This window comes from Cryptomeria japonica, chromosome 7 (genome assembly GCF_030272615.1).
Source record: "Cryptomeria japonica chromosome 7, Sugi_1.0, whole genome shotgun sequence".
Taxonomy (NCBI): domain Eukaryota; kingdom Viridiplantae; phylum Streptophyta; class Pinopsida; order Cupressales; family Cupressaceae; genus Cryptomeria; species Cryptomeria japonica.
In genome coordinates this window covers 765,403,677-765,426,060 of record NC_081411.1, presented here as the reverse complement: position 1 = coordinate 765,426,060, position 22,384 = coordinate 765,403,677, and the positions used below count along the sequence as shown (strand labels likewise).

The 22,384-nt window shown below is 35.2% G+C and overlaps 1 protein-coding gene across 3 annotated transcripts in view; it reads left to right on the top strand.

The window, feature by feature from the left end:
• LOC131059929 (crossover junction endonuclease EME1B) overlaps nucleotides 1–19,397 on the top strand; it is a 96,682-nt gene extending 77,285 nt beyond the window's left edge. For all 3 annotated transcript variants that reach the window (XM_059207795.1, XM_057992997.2, XM_059207796.1), the window contains exons 11-13: nucleotides 10,201–10,290; nucleotides 18,619–18,733; nucleotides 18,875–19,397. In XM_059207795.1, the coding sequence (XP_059063778.1) occupies nucleotides 10,201–10,290; nucleotides 18,619–18,733; nucleotides 18,875–19,048 (379 nt within the window). In that variant the 3' untranslated portion in view covers nucleotides 19,049–19,397. The remainder of the gene's footprint in view (nucleotides 1–10,200; nucleotides 10,291–18,618; nucleotides 18,734–18,874) is intronic.
• Nucleotides 19,398–22,384: the final 2,987 nt, after the last annotated feature.

Genomic DNA, 22,384 nt, shown 5'->3' with positions numbered 1-22,384 from the left:
AAGAGTACTTGTGGGCCTTGTTAAATATAACTCAAAAGGGGGACACAAGTCAGTTATTTCCCAGCTACCGGGATTACCCTTTCTGTGCCTCGAGACCAACAAAACTTTGTCTTCTAGCTTAAAATGTAGCTGAAAGTGGTTGAGATCGTTAACCAGCAAGTTGTTAGAGCTTGTAGAAGGCAGATCAACTTCATTAGATGAATTGAATCCTGGCCATTGATCTAGAATGTAAAATCTATAAAAGGCCAGTGCCTCTCTCTTTGTAAGGAGGTTAGAAGGTTAGATTTAAGGAGTTAGAACAGTTAGACAACTAGTAGGTTAGAAGTAGCTATAATTAGGAGAAGAAGTAGAATAGAGTAGAAATTGGTAGGCAGAAATTGTTGTGATGGCAGTTGAAACAAATAAATAAACATTGAAGTATGGTGTTTGACATTTGTTGTCTTCTATTGACATGGTTTCTTTTCATCAAATTAGCTAATTAGAGTTCAGTGATTTTAATGGTGAAGTGTGAGGGTATTTGATGTGATTTCAGGTTCACACCATTGGAGGCTTGCTGATTGTAGGTCCCTGTGCATGGTTAGTTTGAACCTAATATTGTTCTTAGTTTAACTATGGGTGTTTGTCTCAGGTTGCGCCAGAATTGGGTGCCTGAATAAAATCCATAGTCTGAAAATCTTTTATTCCCTTTGAGCTTGCACTATTCTTGTGGAGTTGTGAGTATATCTTTGGCTAAGTAGGAATTAGTTTATTTGAAATCTGTTACTCTCATTGTCCTTAGAATTCCTAAACCCTATCCCTTTTTCTATTTATTTCCCTAGTTTGAGAATCAAGGCATTGCCAGATGCAGGCCAGCTTGTTACATTCATAAGTCCCCTCGTGTTTACCAGCAAAACACATCACTATTGAGTTATCCCATGTAAGTCAAGATTAGGGACTCCCTCATCCAAGAGAGAATGGGATTAACTTACTATTATATTCTGTGTTGGCTGAAAGAAGAGCGTACTTTTCGCACGTCAACACATGTATATTATTGGTCAATGGGATGTGGCTAAGTTTGGAAAGGAAGATTCAAGTTGGAGTACACTTGACCTTTCATTTTCCAAAATAGCAACAACTTTGAACAATATTTTATAATTAGGCACTTCTACTGGTGTTTTTCTCTTTCAAGCAGCCTTTCGAGTGATGGAGAAGGTGCTCAAAATTTTCTTTGAGGAAAACATGGTGGGGTGCAAGTGATTCTATTAGTATTTTTTGACTTTTGGACTTTTCTAAGAGAATGAGGGGATTGTGGATCCCCAATGTAAGCGCTCTAGGAGTTGTCAACTACATTAGCACATGCAACATAAGTATGATAACAAGAAGAGGAAGTGGGGTTAAACCTTTCAAGTTTGCAAATTTAAATGGATCCATCTACATAATCAATGTCTACAACTGCAAGATCTTGTTAACATCCTTGATCAAACATTTGTCTGATCAAAATTCTTCTTCTTCCTTGTTTACGTAATTTGCTGCATTCAAGGAAAAGTTAAGATTAGGTGCATGACAGACATTCAAAATTTCTCTTTTATTCACTACAATTACATTTTGATTTAGTACACAATTGTTTCCCAATTAAATTTCTTGCCACAATTTTTGTTACTGTCAATTTTTTTAAGAATAAGCATCATGGATCATGTGGTGTGATGCACGAAAATCAAGGATCTGCTTATTTTTTCTAGCAAGTCTAGCGAGCAAAGAAGCAAAGGTAGTAGAGAAAGAATCAGACTGATTTTCCTTAACAACATTCTTGTTTTGCTTATTCAGGTTGTGCCTATTCTTGAACGATGCTTCTAGTTTGTGACTAGGCTTTGCCAAAATAGATGTGGCTCATATTTGATTGCTTTAATTTGTTAAACAAGAAATAACCCTATGGAGACTCCAGAGATTGGTACTTGTATTGCTACGACCGTTTTTTCAAAATATAGAAAATCTGAAAATATAATGAGAGACAAATTGCAAGAGTTAGTTGATGGCTTCCTCTGTATCCTTGATGTTAACATTGAAGTCCAAGGATATAATACCATCAACATTGAGGATGAACAATAAAAAATAATACCAGCAACATTTAGGAATTGACTAAACCTATTCCTAATTCATGTTTATTTTTTAATAAAAAAACATAATTGTTGATGTGTTTTTTATGCACCTCGAACACATAATAAAATATCGAGTATGTTATCCTCTCTTGAACAAAAACCTATTGAATGCTAAGCTATATGATCAAATGAGGTGACTCCAAGGTTCCTGCTGAGTACAAGCGACTTTATGTGGGATAGACTTAGTGTGTTGATGTAATTGTTGGTAATCCAAGGGGACTTATGTTATGAACTACAACCGGAATTTGAACATCAGATGTATCAATCATGTGATGCTTCTTCTCCTAAATTAACTCAAATGCAAATTAAAAAGGGACAAAAGGGGGAAAGGGTTTAGAGGGACCAATCTATGCTAACTCCTAACTCCTAAGGACAATGATGATAATGAATAATACTTTGATAGACAAATCCCTCATGAAACTACTTTCTACTCAGCCATAGATAGCTCACAATGCCATAGAAAGAGTGCGATCTCCTAAGGTAACGAGAGATCTTCGTATTGTAAATAATCCACTCAAATACCCAATATTGGCGCAATCCAGATGAAGTATTCACAATTGAACTCAGCCACAATAATAATTAGGTTCAAACTAACCATGCACTACAACTTGCAATCAACAAGGTGTAATGGTATCAACCAAAGGATTCATCAAAATGTCTTCGCACTTCTCCATTAAAATCAATGGATTCTATCTAATTTGAGGGAGTAGAAACCATGCAACATGTAGAAAGAACAACACATTCCACCATATCTTCAATGAAAAGTATGTTTATTTACATGCCTTGGCAACAATTTCTTCTCCTCCTAATCTACTCCTAGTATTACTGTATTACCCTCTCATTAACCTTTACAAATGAGAAGTTTGAGCCTTATATAGAGGGCTCATTACACTTCGAGGACTCAAATCAATTCAAGATCAATGGCCAAGATTCAACAATAAAACCCTGATTAGGGTTTGTTACAACAAACTCTTTGGCCAATAAGAATTTTATATTTGGATGGACACATGTCCTACATTGAATGCTGACCAATGAAAAATGAGGTTTAGGTACACGAAACAATATTTGATGAAGCGCCATGTGTCACTTGATCCTTCTTTGAATGAGTCAGGTTCATTGTATCTAGACATGTTGATGTGGCACAATCGGATGGGTTGGATGATGACCAAGATGCCACCTTGGCTTGCTCCTCATGTAGGTCATCACAAAGTGTGATTGAGCAATATCTCTTGATACTCAACATTTCCAATTGCCAGATGTTATGAAGGTGGTTGGACATATTCCCAAATTGTATCATCTAAGTGGTTAAGTTTCTAACTTTGATTAGCTCTTTTGAAACTATCTTCTTCCCATGATCACATTCACCTTTGAACTTCCATCCTTTGACTTAGGAATTTCGTCCTTGAGACGCACTTCACCTGTGATGATATTTGATGTAGACCTTGTGATGCCAATGCTTGATGTAGAACCTATCATTGTGAAGTATCCCTCATTGATCTTTCATCACCGCACTGATTGTGACCTTGGATTTCGAAAGGAATTTCAAGGTGATTACAAAGTTCCCTCATCTGCATTGCTATGTTGCTTACTTCACCTTGAATGTTTTGAATCCTTGAGGTTGTAGAATTATCTTCATGAAGTGGTTATACCCTTGAGGTTATGATACTCAAGTTGTTTGTGTTCGCCGTTAATACATCTACCTCTTTGTACGAAATCTTGAATGCCAAACAACATTAAGAAACCCCCCTTTCAAGAAGATGGAAATGATGTTTAGATGTTCTGGAAATTCACTTCCAGGGATGGAAATGCAAAGTCTCAGGTCTGACTTTCTTCCCTTTAAGTCTGATTTGCTGTACCTAAAATCTGCCAGATTACTTGCCTTCAATGTTTGATCCACAAATTCGCCCAACAAACTGACTGAGTTCACTTCATGATTGCCTAAACTTGCTTTAAGTTAGAGTGAAATTGGCCTTAAAATCTGATTCTTGCCTCTGTCTGATTTTGATCTGAATTTACATGTCAGCCCCTGTGAAATTTGCTTAAATTACATCGTATCATTGTGAATAAATGATTTTTTTTTACTCCTTGCATTTATATGCTTCTAACACCTCAAGTCTCCCTTATGAATGTCTTGAACTTCCTTGTCTTCAAATGTTTTTGTTTGAATGCTGATGAAGTGCTTCTCTTTGATCCCTTTGATTTGTGATGCAAAACCTTCTCCCTGACTTGAAGCTCAACCTAACCACATCCTCTTGAGTAAGGCGGGATTGCAAACCCTATGTGGATTAGCGCCCCCTTGGTATGATGCAACAAAGTCCTCACCTTTTGCCTATGCATCAAACTCCAAAATAGTGAATCTACCTGAATCCAGTCTGTATGCACATGTTAATGGCCCAATCCTCTTTCTTTCTCAGGTCATAATCTGCCTTCTTCTTTGCCCCATGCCAATTCTCACCAATCCTTGAATGTGTTGATTCTGCTTTCTGACTTCATAACCTGGAAAAGAAAAGAAACATGCTGTGAATCAAAGGCAAAATAAGAATACATCATAAACTTAATCTGATTTTCTGCCTTTAGTTTCAGGTCTGCTCCTTAGATACTGTGCTCAGAAAATAATTGATGCTGAAATACATATTTGATCTATTTCTTTTCTCTGTCTCCTTTCCTACCATTAGCCAAGTCGGCCATCCCCAAAGATTGACTATTTTAGTTCACAAACATCATGAATTTTCCCTCTTCCTAGCCGACCTCGGGTTTTATTCTCCTCAATAGTGGGTGTATGGGGCAAAGATGCATAATGAGAGTGCATTTTAAATGCTTTTTTGGACACTCATGTGCAAGTCGGCTAGGTTCATGATTTGCTATTTTCCTTGGTCAAGTTGGCTAAGGTTTGCTTTGCACCATTAAAAGGATATATAAAGACCAAGCGCTCCATCCCCCATATCATTCAATTCACACTTGATCCAATAAAATCCTCTCTGCCCTGCGAATTAGGTTAGCAATTTAGGATTTGAAGTCTGATTTTAATTTTAGGTCTGCTCTTCACCTACCTTATCTTCCACGTTTCAACCTATTTACCCACACGTTTCCTCTTTCTTCCAGCCGACTTAACATTAAAACACTTTTATTTCACAATTTGCCAATAACTTCATTGAAATTTAAACCCAAAATTGAAGGGTGGAAATCCGATATGCAAAAGGAAGGGTGGAAATTTGATAGGTAGAAGGAAGATTGTCATTTCAAAATTAACCATTTAATCATCCTTCCATTGTCAAGACTTGGAGTGGAAAAACACACAAGACAAGGAAATTTTGATTTAGCTCTTGAAAGTTCATCACAATTGGAGTGGAAATTCAAACCTTATAAGGAATATCCCACTTTTATTGCTTTAAAATTTAACTTTCCTTTTCATTATTGAAATTAGACCAAGGGTGAAAAAACAAAATGCACAAGGGCAGAAAATTGACCCCTACAAGGAAGAGTGGAAAATCAACCCATAGAAGGAAGATTTTGATTTCCTTGTTTTTCATCCTTCTTCATTCCATTTTACTTGCATTGTTCATCCATTTGCTTGGAGAGTGGAAAATCAAACCACACAAGGGTGGAAATTCATAGTATACAAGGAAACTCCACTCTTTTACCTTATTTTGCCTTGTAAATTTTTTCCTCAGAGTGGAAAATCGACCCCTACAAGGAAGATCCCATTTATCAATTATCTTGAAACAAATTTTATCATTAACACTTGGTTTCAACTATTCCCCAAAGGGTGGAAAGACGACACCTAGAAGGAAATCTTTCTCCCAAGGGTGGAAAAACGACCCCTAGGAGGAAATGAGGAAGTTTCGCTCACCTTGACATCTTTCTTAACAACTTTGCAACATGACAACGTTTGATAATTTCTTACAACCTCTAGCAATTTGTCCTCAAATTCAATCCTAACACTCCACTATGGATTCCGGACTCAAAATAGACCTCATATGCAAGGGCTATAAAGTAAGAAACCACTGCCAAGCCAAGACAACTAAACCTAAAACAATGACTCTAAAAAGCAAAAAGTGGGGGTCCCCATTTGCAATGGGGTGATGCGTGAAAACGTCACAACAATTATCCCATAATAATTAACTTCCTACCAAAATATATAACAAAAACATATCATAAATTTTTTAAAAATAATCATTTTCAATTTTAAATTGTTCTCCCTATATTTTTTTTTTGGTTGTTGAATAGGTAAAAATAACATGCATGTATAGGAGGATTTTGTAGGGTGTTGGAGACAGTGGTGGGAGGAGGCACCTTTCAAAGTTTAAAATGCAAATGACCTCAGATATTTTCAATGCAAATCCCACTAATTTACAACATGTCACTTCCTAGTCTCGATCGTCTATCATCGAAAAAAACTCACCCAAACATGAACCATAATCCATCGTGGCATGTCTCGACTAAAACCCTTGAAACAATGGTGGCGCGACAGAAAACCCTAAAAACAATGGCTCTGTGCGGCGTTTTTTGCCTCCCAATGCATTGTTTCTCATTGTGTTTTAGGTTTTTTATTTTTTTCAGCCCAAAAATGCTTAGAGACACCTTGTTGCCTCCTGCTGCTATCTCCAGCACCGTGCAAAGACTTTGCGCTCGTCTCTGAGACGGGAAATGCGTCCTCGATCTCGGGATGTGTCCCAAGGGGTCGGGGACGTGTCTCCCTACATCTATGAAAAATGGCCATTCAAAAACTGAATTTGAAATTGTGAGAGGATGGAATGTTGCATATGCAACAAGATTCGGTGTTCTGTGCGAAAGAAAGTGTTTTTTTCTTTTAGGGTTAGATCAGCCTCAGTTTTAGCCATTTGCTGCTTTGCTGAAAGGAGAAATCTCCTTTTGAAAAAGAGTAATTCAAGATTGAGAGTCATAAACATATGACACAGGTAACAAGCATGCAAAATGCAAAATAACCAAAGTCAAAAGATGAGTTTGCTATTAGTTTGGATGAAAATTCTATATGCCATATTGTAAATTGTAAAATTGTGAAAGGAAATACAAAAGCAAGAAAATGAAAATGAAATCCAAGTAAGTATGTTGATTGAAGTAATGTTACCAAAGTAGAGAGTAACTTGAGAGCAATCACCCAAAACTTGAAGAGGAGACATGAGAGCTTTTGAAAGGGGAAAAGCAAAGAGAGAGAGAGAGAGACTCAATACAATGATATCAAAAGTGAAGAATAAGAGGAGAAGCATCTCTTAAATAGAGATGAGGAGAAGAGTTACAAAATAACTCCCAAATCTATGAATGCCACCATTCACAATATGTGTGTGCAATGTGTCATCATCCTCTTAAGGACAAAATCTAATATTCCTTAATAAAAGAAAATAAAAGAAATGACTTGTCCTCACACGTACTAGAGGACAAATTACATGTAGGGATTCCAAAGGAATATCCCAAACTAAATACAAATAAGCCTAAGATCCAAGAATTTTTCCTTGGTAATTTTTAAAAAATGCACCAGCTTTGTTACATTTAGGGCTTTTATCATTTGTCTGGATTCTTCAATAATCCTCCCATGTTTTTTGGAAGGGGAGATGAGGTCTCAGTGATGGCAAAAGTTTTCATAAATTTTGGGAATGGCTATTAAAGTAAGACTTAAACAAAATAGAAACGGCTGAAATTTTAAGAAATTAAATACAATGTGGTGAATTTGATATTACAATCCTCCCCCTTTATCTTGTACTGGTCCTTTAACATTTTTTTGTTTCTTAAAAGGCTGCCTTTTTAATTTTTATGCACCAAATAGAGTATGCTGTATAGTCCTGAAGAAAGGGGATATCCCTTCGAAGTCTTTGGGATGTCGTGGATGTTGCTAAACCCTTATGTAGGCATCTCAGTAGAACAATGATAAGATCATGCTTTATTGCATCCCAGAATAACTAGCAGAAGGGATCAGAAAAACCATCTGGCTTAGGGCACTGCCCTTTTGGAATCAGGAAACAATTTACTTGTCTCTTCCCCATTTTTCAGTCTCACAAGGCATTGTCATCTTTGTCTTCAATCAATTTTGAAAGAGTACTTTAATAGCTGGGTCTGTTCTCTGATTTTGTTTCTTGTATCAAGATCTTTTAGAAGAGTCCTGCAAAGGGTGGCCGACTTAAGGCTTGTGTCTTATCTTGGTGTTTGTATCTTTGTCTGATGTGAACTTTTGAATGGAGTTGATATGGTGCTTGTTTTGAACAGATTTATGGAAAGAAGTTGTGTTGGTATCCCCTTGTTCAATTCATGCCCCGAGAGTGTTGTCTCCTGTAGAAAGCTTCTTTCCTTTGTTCTTGAGCCATCTCATATATCAGAATTTCAAATCTTGCTCTTCGGTTGTTAGGTCTCCTGTGAGTTTCTCACTGCTTATTTGTGTTAGTGTGTGTCCCAGTAGTGTTGTCTTTGATGAGTTTCTACAAAGATGTTTCTGAAGATTTGTTTGTTCCAAATCTTAAATCATTTTTTAGATGCCCAAGTTTGTTCGCAAAACTGTAAATTACATGGCCTTGGATGTTATTGATTTCATTCCATGCCATAGCTACTAGGGGAGTTGGGAGTACATGAGTAAATGAACAAGGAAACGGCTATATTATATATAAAATGTTGTCACCAGACATTGGGGTACGAGTATGTCAAAGTGGTACACATTCCTACAATGGAGTTTCCCGGTAACTATGGTTTATGCATTTTGAAATGGAAGTCACCATGAAGGCGCCACATGCTTTTAAATCTGAGCATTTTTTGATGGATTTGTTATTTGCTGTGTTGATTTCTTACTCAAAAGACCAATGATTTGATAGTGTGGTATTGCTGACTCTGGAGTTTAATTTGTGTGTACTTATGATCCAATCCTGAATGATGATGAATTGGTCAAGTGTTTCAGTGATGTAGTGCATTCCTTTTCCATTTTTAGACATGTATTTTACTCGAGCAAAATCTAAAAATATCACGTAGGTTTGAGTCAGAAAAAAGCAAATAACTGTTTTTTTGATATTTGGACTGGAGCTCCTCCTTTTTCTTATATAGGTGTGAGTTGCTGGAGTTATCTCACATCGGATTTCTTGAGGGTAATATCATGTGTCTCTGACTCTCTCCAGTTGTCTCTGTGTTCTTCTGTTGCTTAATTGTTCATTTATTGTGTTATGACCATTTTCAAGAGTTAATTTAACATACCAATAGTATGTTAGCTGATTTTAAGTATATTCCTTAGATTTCAGCAGCAAACAGAATGTAAAACTGTTATATGCCATTGAATTTTCATATGAGGAAATCATGAGCATGTAAAATCAATTCACAGAAATGTTGGCATGATTATGGTCATATACGTTTTTTCATTTGAATAGGCTATGTAGATGACAGCCTTAGCTGTATTGAACATCAGCTTTATGCCTTTTGTTTTTTGGTTTCAGTAGCTGTCATATTAGATTGGTAAATGTTTAGATTTAAATTTATTTTGAAGAATTGCACATTGTAATATCCAATTCAATTTCGTATCAGGAAGTCCATTCTAATGACTTTTAAGGCTTATGTAATGTGTTCAAGACAAAATAATATATGGTCTGTTATCTTTAATTTCATGTTTGAGGTTTGCCATCTGTTTTTCCAGTATCTCTAGTATAATAGACGTGCCTTCAGGAACACTCTTTTTGGGCAATGGGCTACAAGCATATTGACATTTAGGGGCCATACAGAAAAAACATAGCAAAAGTGATAATTCTATACTTCTGTGGAATAGAATATGCTCAGGAAGCAAATCATTTTTGGTAGGTAGAGCCTCTGGAAGGAAAATAAAATAATTAAGCAGATCATGAATTCAATGAAAAATGTAGAAGATTTTGTAAGTAACGGGGCCCCATTTTTGAAGAGCATGATGATCCTTTTCATAGAACATTTATTGGCTTTGTAAAATTTGAAAAATTACCTTGTTCTGTATGAATGAAACAAATATTTATGAATAGTGAAGCATATCAAGAGACTTTCCTAGTGTTAAAGCATTGTTTGACCTTATCTTTCATTAATTAAGCTATTGGATTTCTTGTTTTGATTCCAGGCAAAAGTTGACACGCTTGTCCATTAGTGCAAATGGCTCCCATGTTCCCAACGACATTCCAAACAAAGGCATGATAAAAAAGAGTGTATGGTAAGCTCCATTTCAACTGTATTTGTAGGTTTTGTTCCTTCCCAGGGGATTAAATATACATTTTTGTGACTGTGGTATCTATCAATACATTATTGAAATTGCTTTTGCAATTTTACCTTCCTTCACTCACCTTTTTACTACTCAATATTTGGCAACATTGCAAGGAAGGAACATTTTTGGGCTGTGATTGTTGACTTTGCAAGTAAACTAAAGTAGAACACAATGTAATGTACCATAGAAATCTCAAAGTGTATAATTAATGGATCCTCTTAGTTGGGTTGCAAACTCCATATTAATCAATTGCTTATAATACAGCTGGTTTTTGCAGAATATTAAGCAGTATTTGTAATTGCTCAATTCATATTTCAAAAATTTGGTGAGGCAAAGCAGGCAAGTGAGTTACGAGCTGGAAAAATTGCCAAACTTGGCATGATTTCTTGCCAATAACTCTGCTAGCAATGGTTAATGATAGTCAAGGGAAGAAAAATCCCAAAATTCCCTCAATATTTGCAATTTCTCCTTTGTCCTTTCAACCTATCTATGCATTGACAAGATTATGTTCAGTTTCAGGTGATTTTGATTTATTCCAAGTGAGTGTGAAACAATTCATCAAATATATTGACCACATTTGAAAGGTCGTACCTCTTTTTTTAATATTCCAATTTCACCTTGGACAGAATCTTGGCGGAGATGTACAACTCTATATTTTAGTGGAGCTTGAGATTACATGAGACTAAGGCTCGCCTTGCTTCCTTGGTAGGATAAGAGAAGTCATAAAATAACTTCACAACCACATTAGAAGCATAATATAGTGGTTTATGCAATCGTAAAGTGAAAAGATACTCTTTAGTTATGACATTAACCATGCAAGAGGGATTAATAAGCACAACACGGCAAGGGATATCTTCTCCAGTGTCAAAGATTGATGTAATGGACGCTTGCATTGGCCAACAAATACAAGGCTTTGACACTCTAGATAATTCTAGCCATCCATTTGAATCACCTACACAAGGCTTTCTTTGTTCCTTGCTATAGTTGTGGTGCACAACCTTTGCCGGGAACAAAGAGAAGAATAGTACTACAAGACATCATTTAATGTTGCAGGGAGCCCTATTAGGAGCCATTGGTGAATGCATTGAATATACTAGGAAAAGGGTTCAAGACATTGAGCCCATATGATTTGAGTGGGGCCTTGGTGGAGGACAATTTGAGTTACATAGAGGTTATAGTGGAAGAACGAAAAAGGTTTTGGTTCTAAAATGACTGCACTACTTTGTTTGATGGGTGGACAGGTGGCATGGACCACACACTAATCAACTTCCTTGTGGCCTCAGGTGGACGCTAAGTGTTTTTGAAGTCAATTGAGGCTTCCAGAGAAGTAAAAAATGCTGAGACCTTTTGCAAGATGTTGGATGAGGTGGTAATAGAGGTGTGTGGAATATGCAATTGTTGACAAACAATGCTGGACTGTATGGGGCAAGCTGTGAGACTGTTTGAAGTGAGATAACATACTATTTTATGGATTTTTCATGCTGCCCATTGCACTGATTTTCTTCTTGAAGATATAGGCAAACTTGTATATGTACGAACCTTGCCGTAAGAGGTGAGAAACAGTACAGAATATATCTTCAACTTGTCTTGGGTGCTTAATTTGATGATAAGCACACAAATAGAAAGGAGTTTGTTTGGTTGGGAGTAACATAGTTTGCTACCAATTTCATCACATTGCAGAGTATTGCAACTTCACTAAGATCTCTTAAGTGAATGTTTGTGAGTGCTAGCTGGTTGGACTCTGCTCTCAAGAAAGGCTGAAGGAGGTGTCTCGAAGACCATTTTTGATAACTTTTTTGCCAAGAACATATATGAGATCCTCAAGGTAACTCTAAAGTTTAAAGTTAATGTTCTCTAACCTATAAAATAATCAACTTGTTATTCCATAATTAGTTTTTCTGATTTTCATTTACTATTTTTATTGTCATTAAAAAAAATCTCAAATTTTTGCATATGCTGTTTTGTTTTAGGTTTTAAAACCTTTGTTTAGGGTTGTATGGTTGGTGTATGGGAGAAATCCCATGGTTCTCTATATGAGGCCATTGACAAGTCTAGGGAGGCCATCCAACATTTTTATGGGTCAAACAAAAGAAAACATGAATCCATTTGGTGCATTATTTGTTGGAGGCGGAACAAAAAACTCCACCAAGACATTCATTCTGCTGTCTATTTACTTGAATTTGATTTTCTTCTTTTAGATTTTTTTAGGGCTATTGAGGAGGTTGTATGTCTTAACTTATGCACAAAGAGTATGATCTTTAATGAAGGCATTGTGGAGATAATTATGGACGAGTTGCAAATTTACAAGTCTGCAGAGAGGAAGTTGTTTTCTTCACTGTAGTGCATTTGAAGGATAATGACTCAACAACTAGGTGAAAAAACCAAAAGTTAACTAAGTTTAGTAACTATAAATTATTAACTTTTAAGCTATAAAATATAAATGCCGTCCTTGCAAATTTATGGTGGGAAGATCATGGTGCAAAAAAACTTAGTCTTCTAACCCTTGCCATCCCTTTATTTAATTAGGGTTGTGTAACCTTTTTTATTTAATTTTTAAAATCACCTTATGTTTGGTTTGGATTTGTAAGGGTTTATTATGAAGTGGGTTGCTGTTACATTGTTGAAAAATTCAATATCCTGATTAATATTTAGATCTGGAATTTTCAGCTCCTAAATTGCATGTTGTTTAGTGTATTTTCAGAATTAGTATTTGCTGCTATTTATTATTTGAAATGATAATTAATTGTTTGATTACAAAGGAGAGGAATACTCCTTATATGAGCAATTATAGAAGATCTTTCCAAAACGGAAACGATTGAGAACTGAATATAGTTGAGAAAGATTCTAAATACTAATTGACTTACAGAATAGAAAGTTACTAAAAACTAGCTAGTCTTTTGGCCATAAATGCGTAGAAGGCTGACCCCTTCTCTGAATGCTCTGCGACATGAGTTTGCTGTTGAGACCCTCCCTGGTTGGATTTTTTTATCAGCCAACCGTTTTCTGTAGAACTTTTTCATATGACCAAGATTACAGCAATACTTCCAACATGATGTTGGATAACGAAGCTATCCTCCAGCTATCTAGATACAAAAACTGAGATCAGCTTCTCACAAAACTTCACAATTCTGGAAAACCATGATTTTGCCAAAAATTATCCAAAGCAAGAACACCCATCAAAAATCTTTTGTAGAAGAACATTGTTCGCCCTAGAAACCTTAGGTGCAACCCAAAACAAGCTGCAAGAAACCACGATTTTGTTGAAAAATCATCAAACTCTCGATGCGATGCTAAAATCACACTCGATTTTGTGAAAAAATCAGCGAAAACCTTTATTTTGTGGAAAAATAGTAAAATCCCATGACCACGATGTTGCGACAATTTTTGGGAAAAAAAACATGCAAAAATTCTCTCCATGATTTTTTTTGGAAAAAATTAGAAGACCCACCATGGTTTTAAAAAAAATAAATCAGAAAACCCACCATGAATACTGCAACCTTCGCGAAGAAAGAAGACAGACCTATTGTGTAGTAGAAAAAACTTCACCTTGTTGCTCATGAAAGAAAGAACTAGAGAACCCTCGTCAAGATCTGCAAAAATGCGACCAAAAAAGCCTTTGTCGTGCATGGAAATACCTGTTGCGGCAAAAAAAAAGTCCCTCTAATTCTTAAAAACCCTTGTGTTTTTTGAAAAGGAAGAAAACCGCATGATTTCCATACAAACCCTTGATTTTTCACTTAGAAATAGACACAATCTTCTGTTCAGCAAAAAACCCGCAATTCTCAAAGATATTCTTCGATTTTTATTAAAAAATCAAGCAAAATCTTTTGAAATGTTTTGCAATTTTTTTTAGATAAGCAACCCTCGATTTTATTAAAAAAAAATTTGGCAAAAAACTTAAACCTATTATTTTTTATAAAAATAAAAAATCATGTCAAAAAACTTTTGGAAATAAATTCGAGGTGATGAAACCAAAATTTTTATCAAAAATTTGCCAAAAAAATCTTTCTCTTCTCTAATACCATGAAATGATATTTGATTGTTCAGTTAACAAAGGAGAAGAATACTCCTTATATAAGCAAAATTACAAAAGATCTTTACATAACAGAAACGATCAAGAACTAAAGATAGAATAGAAAGATTCTACATACTAATTAATTGACTTACAGAATAGAAAGTTACTAAAAACTAACTAAATGACATAAATGACCATTATAATATTACAATATTACTTTAATATTATTGTACTCAACTTATTCATCAAAAACAAAACAAAAAAACAAAAAACAAAAAACCCTAAAGCACCTTCTGTCTAGTCTGAAAGATCACACCAAAAAAAAAATATAGTATTTTAAATTTAAAAAGAACAACAGGGACAGCAAATTACATTTGTAATATGGATTTCTGCTTGACAAAATTTAAGTCAACAAAAATTTCAGAGGTAAAGTTAGTTGATTCAGATCTTTGATCATGGTGTCATAATCCAATACTCACTGAAATACTGTGTAAAGTATGGAAATCAAGGCCACCGATAAAAAAAAAATGTTTTCTTTTTCTGCAAAAGCTAGTTCTAACTTCCTTGATTGGTCTAAGCCTATTTCTCTAAGTTACCGGGATATGTAGGTGAAAGGAAATACAAGAGCAAGGAAAGAAAAACAAAATCCAAGTAAGTTTATTGATGAAGTAACTGTTACCAAGAGAAATGCGAAAACCTTGGAGCAATCACCCAAATGTGAAGGAGGAGGCACAAAAACTTTTGAAAGGGGAAAAACAAAGAAAAACCCCTAAGTGATATTATGAATGAGACAATGCCTAAAATGAGAGAGAGAGAGAGAGAGAGAGAGAGAGAGAGAGAGAGAGAGAGAGAGAGAGAGCGAGCTCTTTTACAATAACATCATTAAGAAGAAATGAGAGAGGAGACATTTCTTAAATAGAGATGAGGAGAGGAGTTACAAAGTAACTCCCAAATCTATGAATGCCACCGTTCATAAAATGTGTGTGCCATGTGTCCACATCCTCTTATGGAGGAAATCTAATATTCCTTAATAAAGGAAAATAAAAGAAATGACTTGTCCTCACACATGTACTAGAGGACAAATTACATGTAGGAATTCCAAAGGAATATCCTAAGCTAAATACAAATAAACCTAAGCCGAGTAAAGATTAAATATTCTAACACCCCCCCTTAAGCTTTACTTGGGGAGTTTACATCAAACCCTTCAATGGGTTGCAAACCAAGATTTTTACAATGAAATTGGAACTTCTCTTTACAAAGTGGTTTGGTCAAAATATCTGCAATTTAGTATTCTCCCTTACAATAGAGGAGTGAAACTTGTTTGTCTTCAATTTGTTCTCTAATAAAGTGGTTTTGGAGAGCAATGTGCTTTGTCCTTGCATGGAAAACTGGATTTTTAGCCAAGGCAATTGCACTTTGGTTGTCACAATACAATGGAGTTGGTTCGTGTTGAGGTAGACCCAAATCTTCAAGTAGTCTTCTAAGTCACAAGGCTTCTTTGGAAGCATAAGTGCATCCTTTGTACTCAGCTTCAGTGGATCCAAGAGAGGTAGATTTTTGCTTTTTACTGTTCCAAGAAATTGCTCCTGAACCAACAAAAAAACAATAACCACAAATAGATTTCCCATCATTGGGATCTCCACCTAGATCGGAATCAGTAAAACCTTTTAAAGTAAAATCAGAATTTGTATCATAAAACAAACCTACATTAATAGTTCCTTTAATATATCTTAAAATTCTTTTAGCAACTTTAAAGTGTATTTGTTGAGGTCTAGACATGAATCGCGAAACCAAACCAACACTATAAGCAATATCTAGCCTAGTAATTCAAACTTCCAACTAATTGTCTATACAAAGTAGGATCAACAAGAGGAGTTTGCATATCAAGCATTAACTTAGTGCCTAATTCAATAGGAATTGAAACATGGTTAACATCATTCATTTTAAACCTATCTATGAGATCTTGAGCATATTTACTTTGAGATAAGAAAATTCCTTTAGAGGTTGGCCAAATTTGCATTAATAAGAAATAATGTAAAAGACCTAAATCAGTCATTTGAAATTTTTGATTGAGTTGAAACTTAATTTCAGAAATCAAATTATTGGAACTTGAAGTTAGAATTAAATCATCTACATATAAAATAATAATCACAATGTCATCTTCACTATGTTTAATATACAAATTTGGATCATTTTTACTTCTAATGAAACTTAGAGAAAGAAAGAATGCATTAATCTTAGAATACCATTCCCTAGGAGAGAGGAGACATCTCTTAAATAGAGATGAGGAGAGGAGTTACAAAGTAACTCCCAAACCTATGAATGCCACCATTCATAAAATGTGTATGCCATGTGTCCACATCCTCTTATGGAGGAAATCTAATATTCCTTAATAAAGGAAAATAAAAGAAATGACTTGTCCCCACACGTGTACTAGAGGACAAATTACATGTAGGAATTCCAATAAACTAAATACAAATAAACCTAAGCCAAGTAAAGATTAAATATTCTAACAGTAGGGGACCCTTGGGTCTTGGTCCTGGTCCGGTTCCCTCTGGGTTATGGGTTCCTAGAGGGAACTGAACCAAGACCAAGACTTGGGGGGTCCCCTACAAATCCCGGTAACTTAGAGAAATAGGCTAGACCAATCAAGGAAATTACAACTAGCTTTTGCAGAAAAAGAAAACATTTTCTTTTTATTGGTGGCCTTGATTTCCATACTTTTGGAGAATTTCAAGGAACTTCCAAGGAATTTGGCACTAAAGTCGATTTTTAAAACTTTTTTAAAGTGTTTTTTTGCCAAAAAGGTTTGTCAAAAAGGTTTGATATGTTAAATCAGTTGATGCTATAAATTGTATGACACCCCCTCAGGGCATTCATGCTTCAAGGTACACCTCCCAAAGTCTCCAATATGCAGCAAATAGTGAGTTACCAGTCTGTAATAAGTTTTTGAACACACCCAATATTGAATAGACCCCTCCAAATGCAGGAATGGACAGCTGTAGACCAATAAAGGATGGGGAACACTCTGTATCTGGTAGCAAAGCAAGTAAGCTCACCCAGCTAATTTCCAAATTCATCAACAACACTCTGGACAGCCTCAACTTGTACCAGCACCTCAAGTATTAGCTTCAACTCATACCTAGACTCAGTGAAGGATTGAAAACATTCAGTTTGTTGCACTAAACAGCCACCTACAGGTCTGCTTGTGATTTGCTGCTAAAACAACATGCTTGGAACTGTACGGCCCATCAAAAGATGGTTTTTTCTTGAGTTTCCCCATGCAAAACTCATCAATGCTCCACCTCCAGGTCAAGGCTCCACAAGATGAAGTGAACAATATCCCCAAGAGGCAGCAACTAGGCTACCATGTTCACACATAAGCACCCATTAGTTTGGTATATACATCATGACAATCGAGTTTTGACTACTAATATGGTGGTGTATTTTGCTATGTTATTTGATTATTAGCATAGTGGTGTATTTTGAACTTAACTATATGTATATATACTAACGAACCCAAAAACTCAATTTTGTTTTGGCCAAACCTGCAAATCCGTATCTCGAACTTGAACTCGAGCCCGAACCAGAACCGGCAACTTAGCTATTTCTTGGATAATAGACATGTTTTGGCATTAATGTTATGTAAAGTGACATATCTGATGATTTGTTTCTCTCGAGTGTATTTGTAACTATTCTTGACCTACTTTTGGTGAAGCGAAGGAAATTTTCACATTACCTTTCATTAATAAGAGTTGCATGTAATCTTTGTTTTCCCCAGTTTTGTTGTGAAGTCTTTCTTTTAACAAAATCAATCCTTGTCAATGTCAATAATAGTCAATTATTCTTAATGCAATTTGCATGACAACAATGCTTTGAGGATATGCCTTGAATTGATCAGTTACGTAGTTGCCCCTAATACTGAGGTGGTTCCAGCTGAAATTGGAGGTTTTCAGATGTGGCCATCATATTTTTAGTCTGATTTATAAACATTTCACACAGCTTGTATCAGTGGAGTGCCATTGCTTATACTCACAATATTCTGTGTTCATTGTTCTTGTCTGTGCTCTTTGTTCTTGGTTGTTTTGTGGTTGGGATAGATCCATCAACTAGCAATGAATCACCTATTCTTTTAGCAAAACAATGCTGGTTTGTGTCTGTATTGATCTTGCTATTGACAAGTCATACAAAGTTATTTACAAGATACATAAGTTTAGTGAATTGATAGAATCAATCAAAATTTTCTCTCTTCTGATTTACAGGTTGAAAGCATTGGTTGCGATTCCGAAACTTCCACCTAAATGTGCAGTGGCCATTGCAAAGAAATACCCAACCATGCGGTCTCTCCTTAATGTTTACCTAGACCCTGAAAGAACAGTAAGTATAGAAACAGGGCAGTACATTCTAAGTCTACATTAAATTTTTGAATGGTTTGTCGCTTGATTTTTCAATAAAGTTGATTATTGGATTTTGTTGTTTATTTACATTTCTAACATGGTTTTTGACTTGAGAGGGAAGGTGCATGAGAAAGAGTTCCTGCTTCAAGACATTGTCACTGAAAGGTTGCTTGGAGAAGGTGGCAGGCGTTTGGGACCTGTTTGTTCAAAGAGAGTTTACAGAATACTTATGGCTCAGAGTGGAAATCTGAAGACAGACGATGTTGAGGAAGGAGCAGATTTGTTTGAATCATAACATTGCAACTGAATGCCTTCTCTGTGCATTAGCATGTATATGTATTATTAGTATTCATCCTTTTCGTGTTCGATAGCTCTGTTACAAGAGCACTAACAGATTAAATCTATAATATTTTTCTGATGTGTAGAAGATTTTGAAACCTAAATATGATGATCCATTCTTACATCATCACATGTTTTAGTATTCAAGAAGTACACTGGTTATATGCTTAGGGTAACCTAATGGGCTGGTAGAATGGAATAATGTCTCAATGTTATAGTTGCTGATTGAGGGAAGAAAATTGGAATGCATGCAAATCTGCAACTTATCAACTATGTTATAAAACCAATACCAATTATCTTCTTTATTTCTGAAGGTTCTTGACTCGATTTGGAGTCTCAATCCTCAAAAGAAAGTCAATCTGAACAGTAAGTGTCAGACCTCCCAAGACAAGCTACAGCGATAAAAATAAGCAAACTACTTCTTTAAGCTTAAAATGAACACACATTTACCAGGAAATTGTCATCATCTATGCCATATAAAGTACCATAATAAAAAGGTTTTATTTCTTTGCATCAATTGGATTCGAAGCAAGGAAATAATAAAATCTATATCAACATCAATTTTATAGTTCTACTATTTAAGGTTCTGTCTAAAATATTATATTGTCTGTGTGTAACAAAACTATAACATGGAAGGCACAACGGCAATCAAACTAGGTAAGTGAAAAAAAAGTTATAGCCGTGTATGCCTGCTTAGAATAACCTGTATATCTTGTTGGAAGGAAATAATTTCTGTATGTTATAAAGGAAGAATGGAATGAGATGCAAAACAACAAAATATAAGTACATTATAAACATGTATTTAACCCCTTTTTTTGTACTGAAAATACTTAAGACAATTTGAGGTCTTAATCCTAAAGAGAAATGAATTTAAATAATTTCAGACTAACCAAGACAAGATACAGTAAGAGAAATAGCTAGACTATATCTACAAGCTTAAAAAGCTTAAAATCAATTCCTGTTTACCAGGAAATTACTATCATCTTTGCCAATTAAACAAATTAACAGCCTTTGTTTACTAGGCTATTTCTCTTTTACTTAGATTGGACTGAAGCAAGAAAACAGTATAATCTTCATCGAATATGTATTTCATAATTCTAGTATTAAAGTCTTTTTGTACAGAACATCATATTGTCTGTATCTTGTGAAAACAGAACTTAACGTTTAGCTATTTAACTAGGTATGATTTTTTTTTTCCAGGGAACTAATAAGCTAAAAAAATGAATATTGTGTTAATGCCCTATCATCGTGGACATTGATATCTGTAAGCCTTTTCACAAAGATTGCTTTGATGGTAGAGGAAAGGGTTTGGAATCAGTGGACTATGAGGGTCTCTCCTTTAGATGTTGATGATGCTTTCCCATCAATCAATTGGCCAAATGGCTTTTGATTGTTAACTCTCTCGATGCAATGGGGTGGCAAGGTGGTGCAGGAATCTTCACAAAAATCACTTGACTATTCTTTCTTTTGACTTTGGTTGATGGTTCAAATGATGAGTCTTCTCGAGGTGTTAAATCTTTTCTGTGTGTACCTATTGTGGGTTACATCTATACCATTAGCTCCTATTTGTGAGTTGCACCACCTTTTGATCCAATTGCCTAATTTGCTATTGCATTGGTTTTGACATAGCTTCAATTTTCTCGTGTGGCAATTGTTTCATGTTTGGCTTGTCTAGCTTGACATTCCTCAATCTTTATTGCGCCAATGAATGAGCCCTATGTGGGTGAATCGCCCCTTCCCAAAATTTGAGGATATAGAAAGTAATATTTCTTAAACAATTGTATACAGGAGGAAGAAAGGTCTTAAATTTGTCTCCTAACCTTATTTGAGTGAAGGGTGTGAGATTGAATGGGATTGGGTATGACATTGTTTAGACTAGTTCTCTAGGGGTTGTCCTTGTCTATCGGTTTGCCTTGTAATAGGGTTGGCACCTTTGATTTCCATTGTTTCTAGTAAATGTGGGTTTCCTATTTACGTAGGCTTAAGTTTTACTTTGACTACCAACATAATTAGTTATTAGTATTTAATAGTGTTTTGGTACATTTGATATTTGGTAGATGGATATCAGTTATTGCTACCTACCAACACCTCTACTATTTATAAAGTGTGTTTGTACATTATTTGCATCTCAATATAGTTATCATTTGCATTAGTGAAATAACATTGATTGTATCTCTTGCATTGTGAAGGTGGTTATCATTTGCAGGTGGTTATTAGTGAGCCCTCCATGCATAATCTTGTTTTTTTTTTTCTCTTTTGGAGAAGAGTTTTACCCCATAGGGATTTCTCCTTTTATCTGGTTTGTGAGCGATTGCATTGCATTTGCATTGTACATGGGTATTGTAGACACCTAAAATTGTTATGTATAAATAAATATTTTATTTATTTAATTACTTTAAGCTTAATTCTTCTATTAATTAAATAAATCTTTATTTATTTAATTAATTCATTTATCATCTTCTAGCCTTATTTCTCATTTAAATAAATACTTTTATTTATTTAAATTATCTTTTTCTTAAATTAAATAAATACTTTTATTTATTTAATTGATCCCACTTCCTCTGTTAATTAAATAAATCTTTATTTATTTAATTAATTCATTAGCCTTTTTTACCCATGAGACATGTCATTCATCTCTTAATTCATACACTACCTACCTTCATATTATTTTCTTATTTCCTTTACCTACCCTCTAATCATAGTTGACCATTTATCTTTTACACCTCTCAATCTTATCCTTCCATTTCTTATAGTGTCTTCTATATAAGGAGATGCTTCCTTCATTATCAAACCCCCGACGATTATTCGACTACACTACCCTTTCGAACTTGCATATGCAATCAAGCCTCCTTGCAAACACATTTCCTTTCTTTGTTGAGCTCTTGTGCACACATAAAATCTGAGAGCAAATATATCAAGCAAGATCAATGGAGATAGGAGAAATGGAGATCCAAACTCTATTGGACATGTGATAGTATAATCTTTGTGATTTCATTTGATTTGCATTGTCTTAAGTAATCTTCATATGTTATGGTGGATCTTTATTGTTGTTAGGCTAGGGTTTTTGTGGTTGAATTTATTTAGTCTTTCAATATTGTCATTGTTGTATCCCTTTTCACCGTATACATTTTGGCACGTCCGGTGGGCCTCTTGTCTTTTTTTGCATTTAACATCCGTGTTGCAGATTTTGTGTTTTGAAGTTGCAGATTTGACATTTCCGACAACATTTTGATATTTTCGCTTTTGCGTATTTTCAGATCGCGTTTTTTGTTTCTAGCCGTGTTTGCGTCCA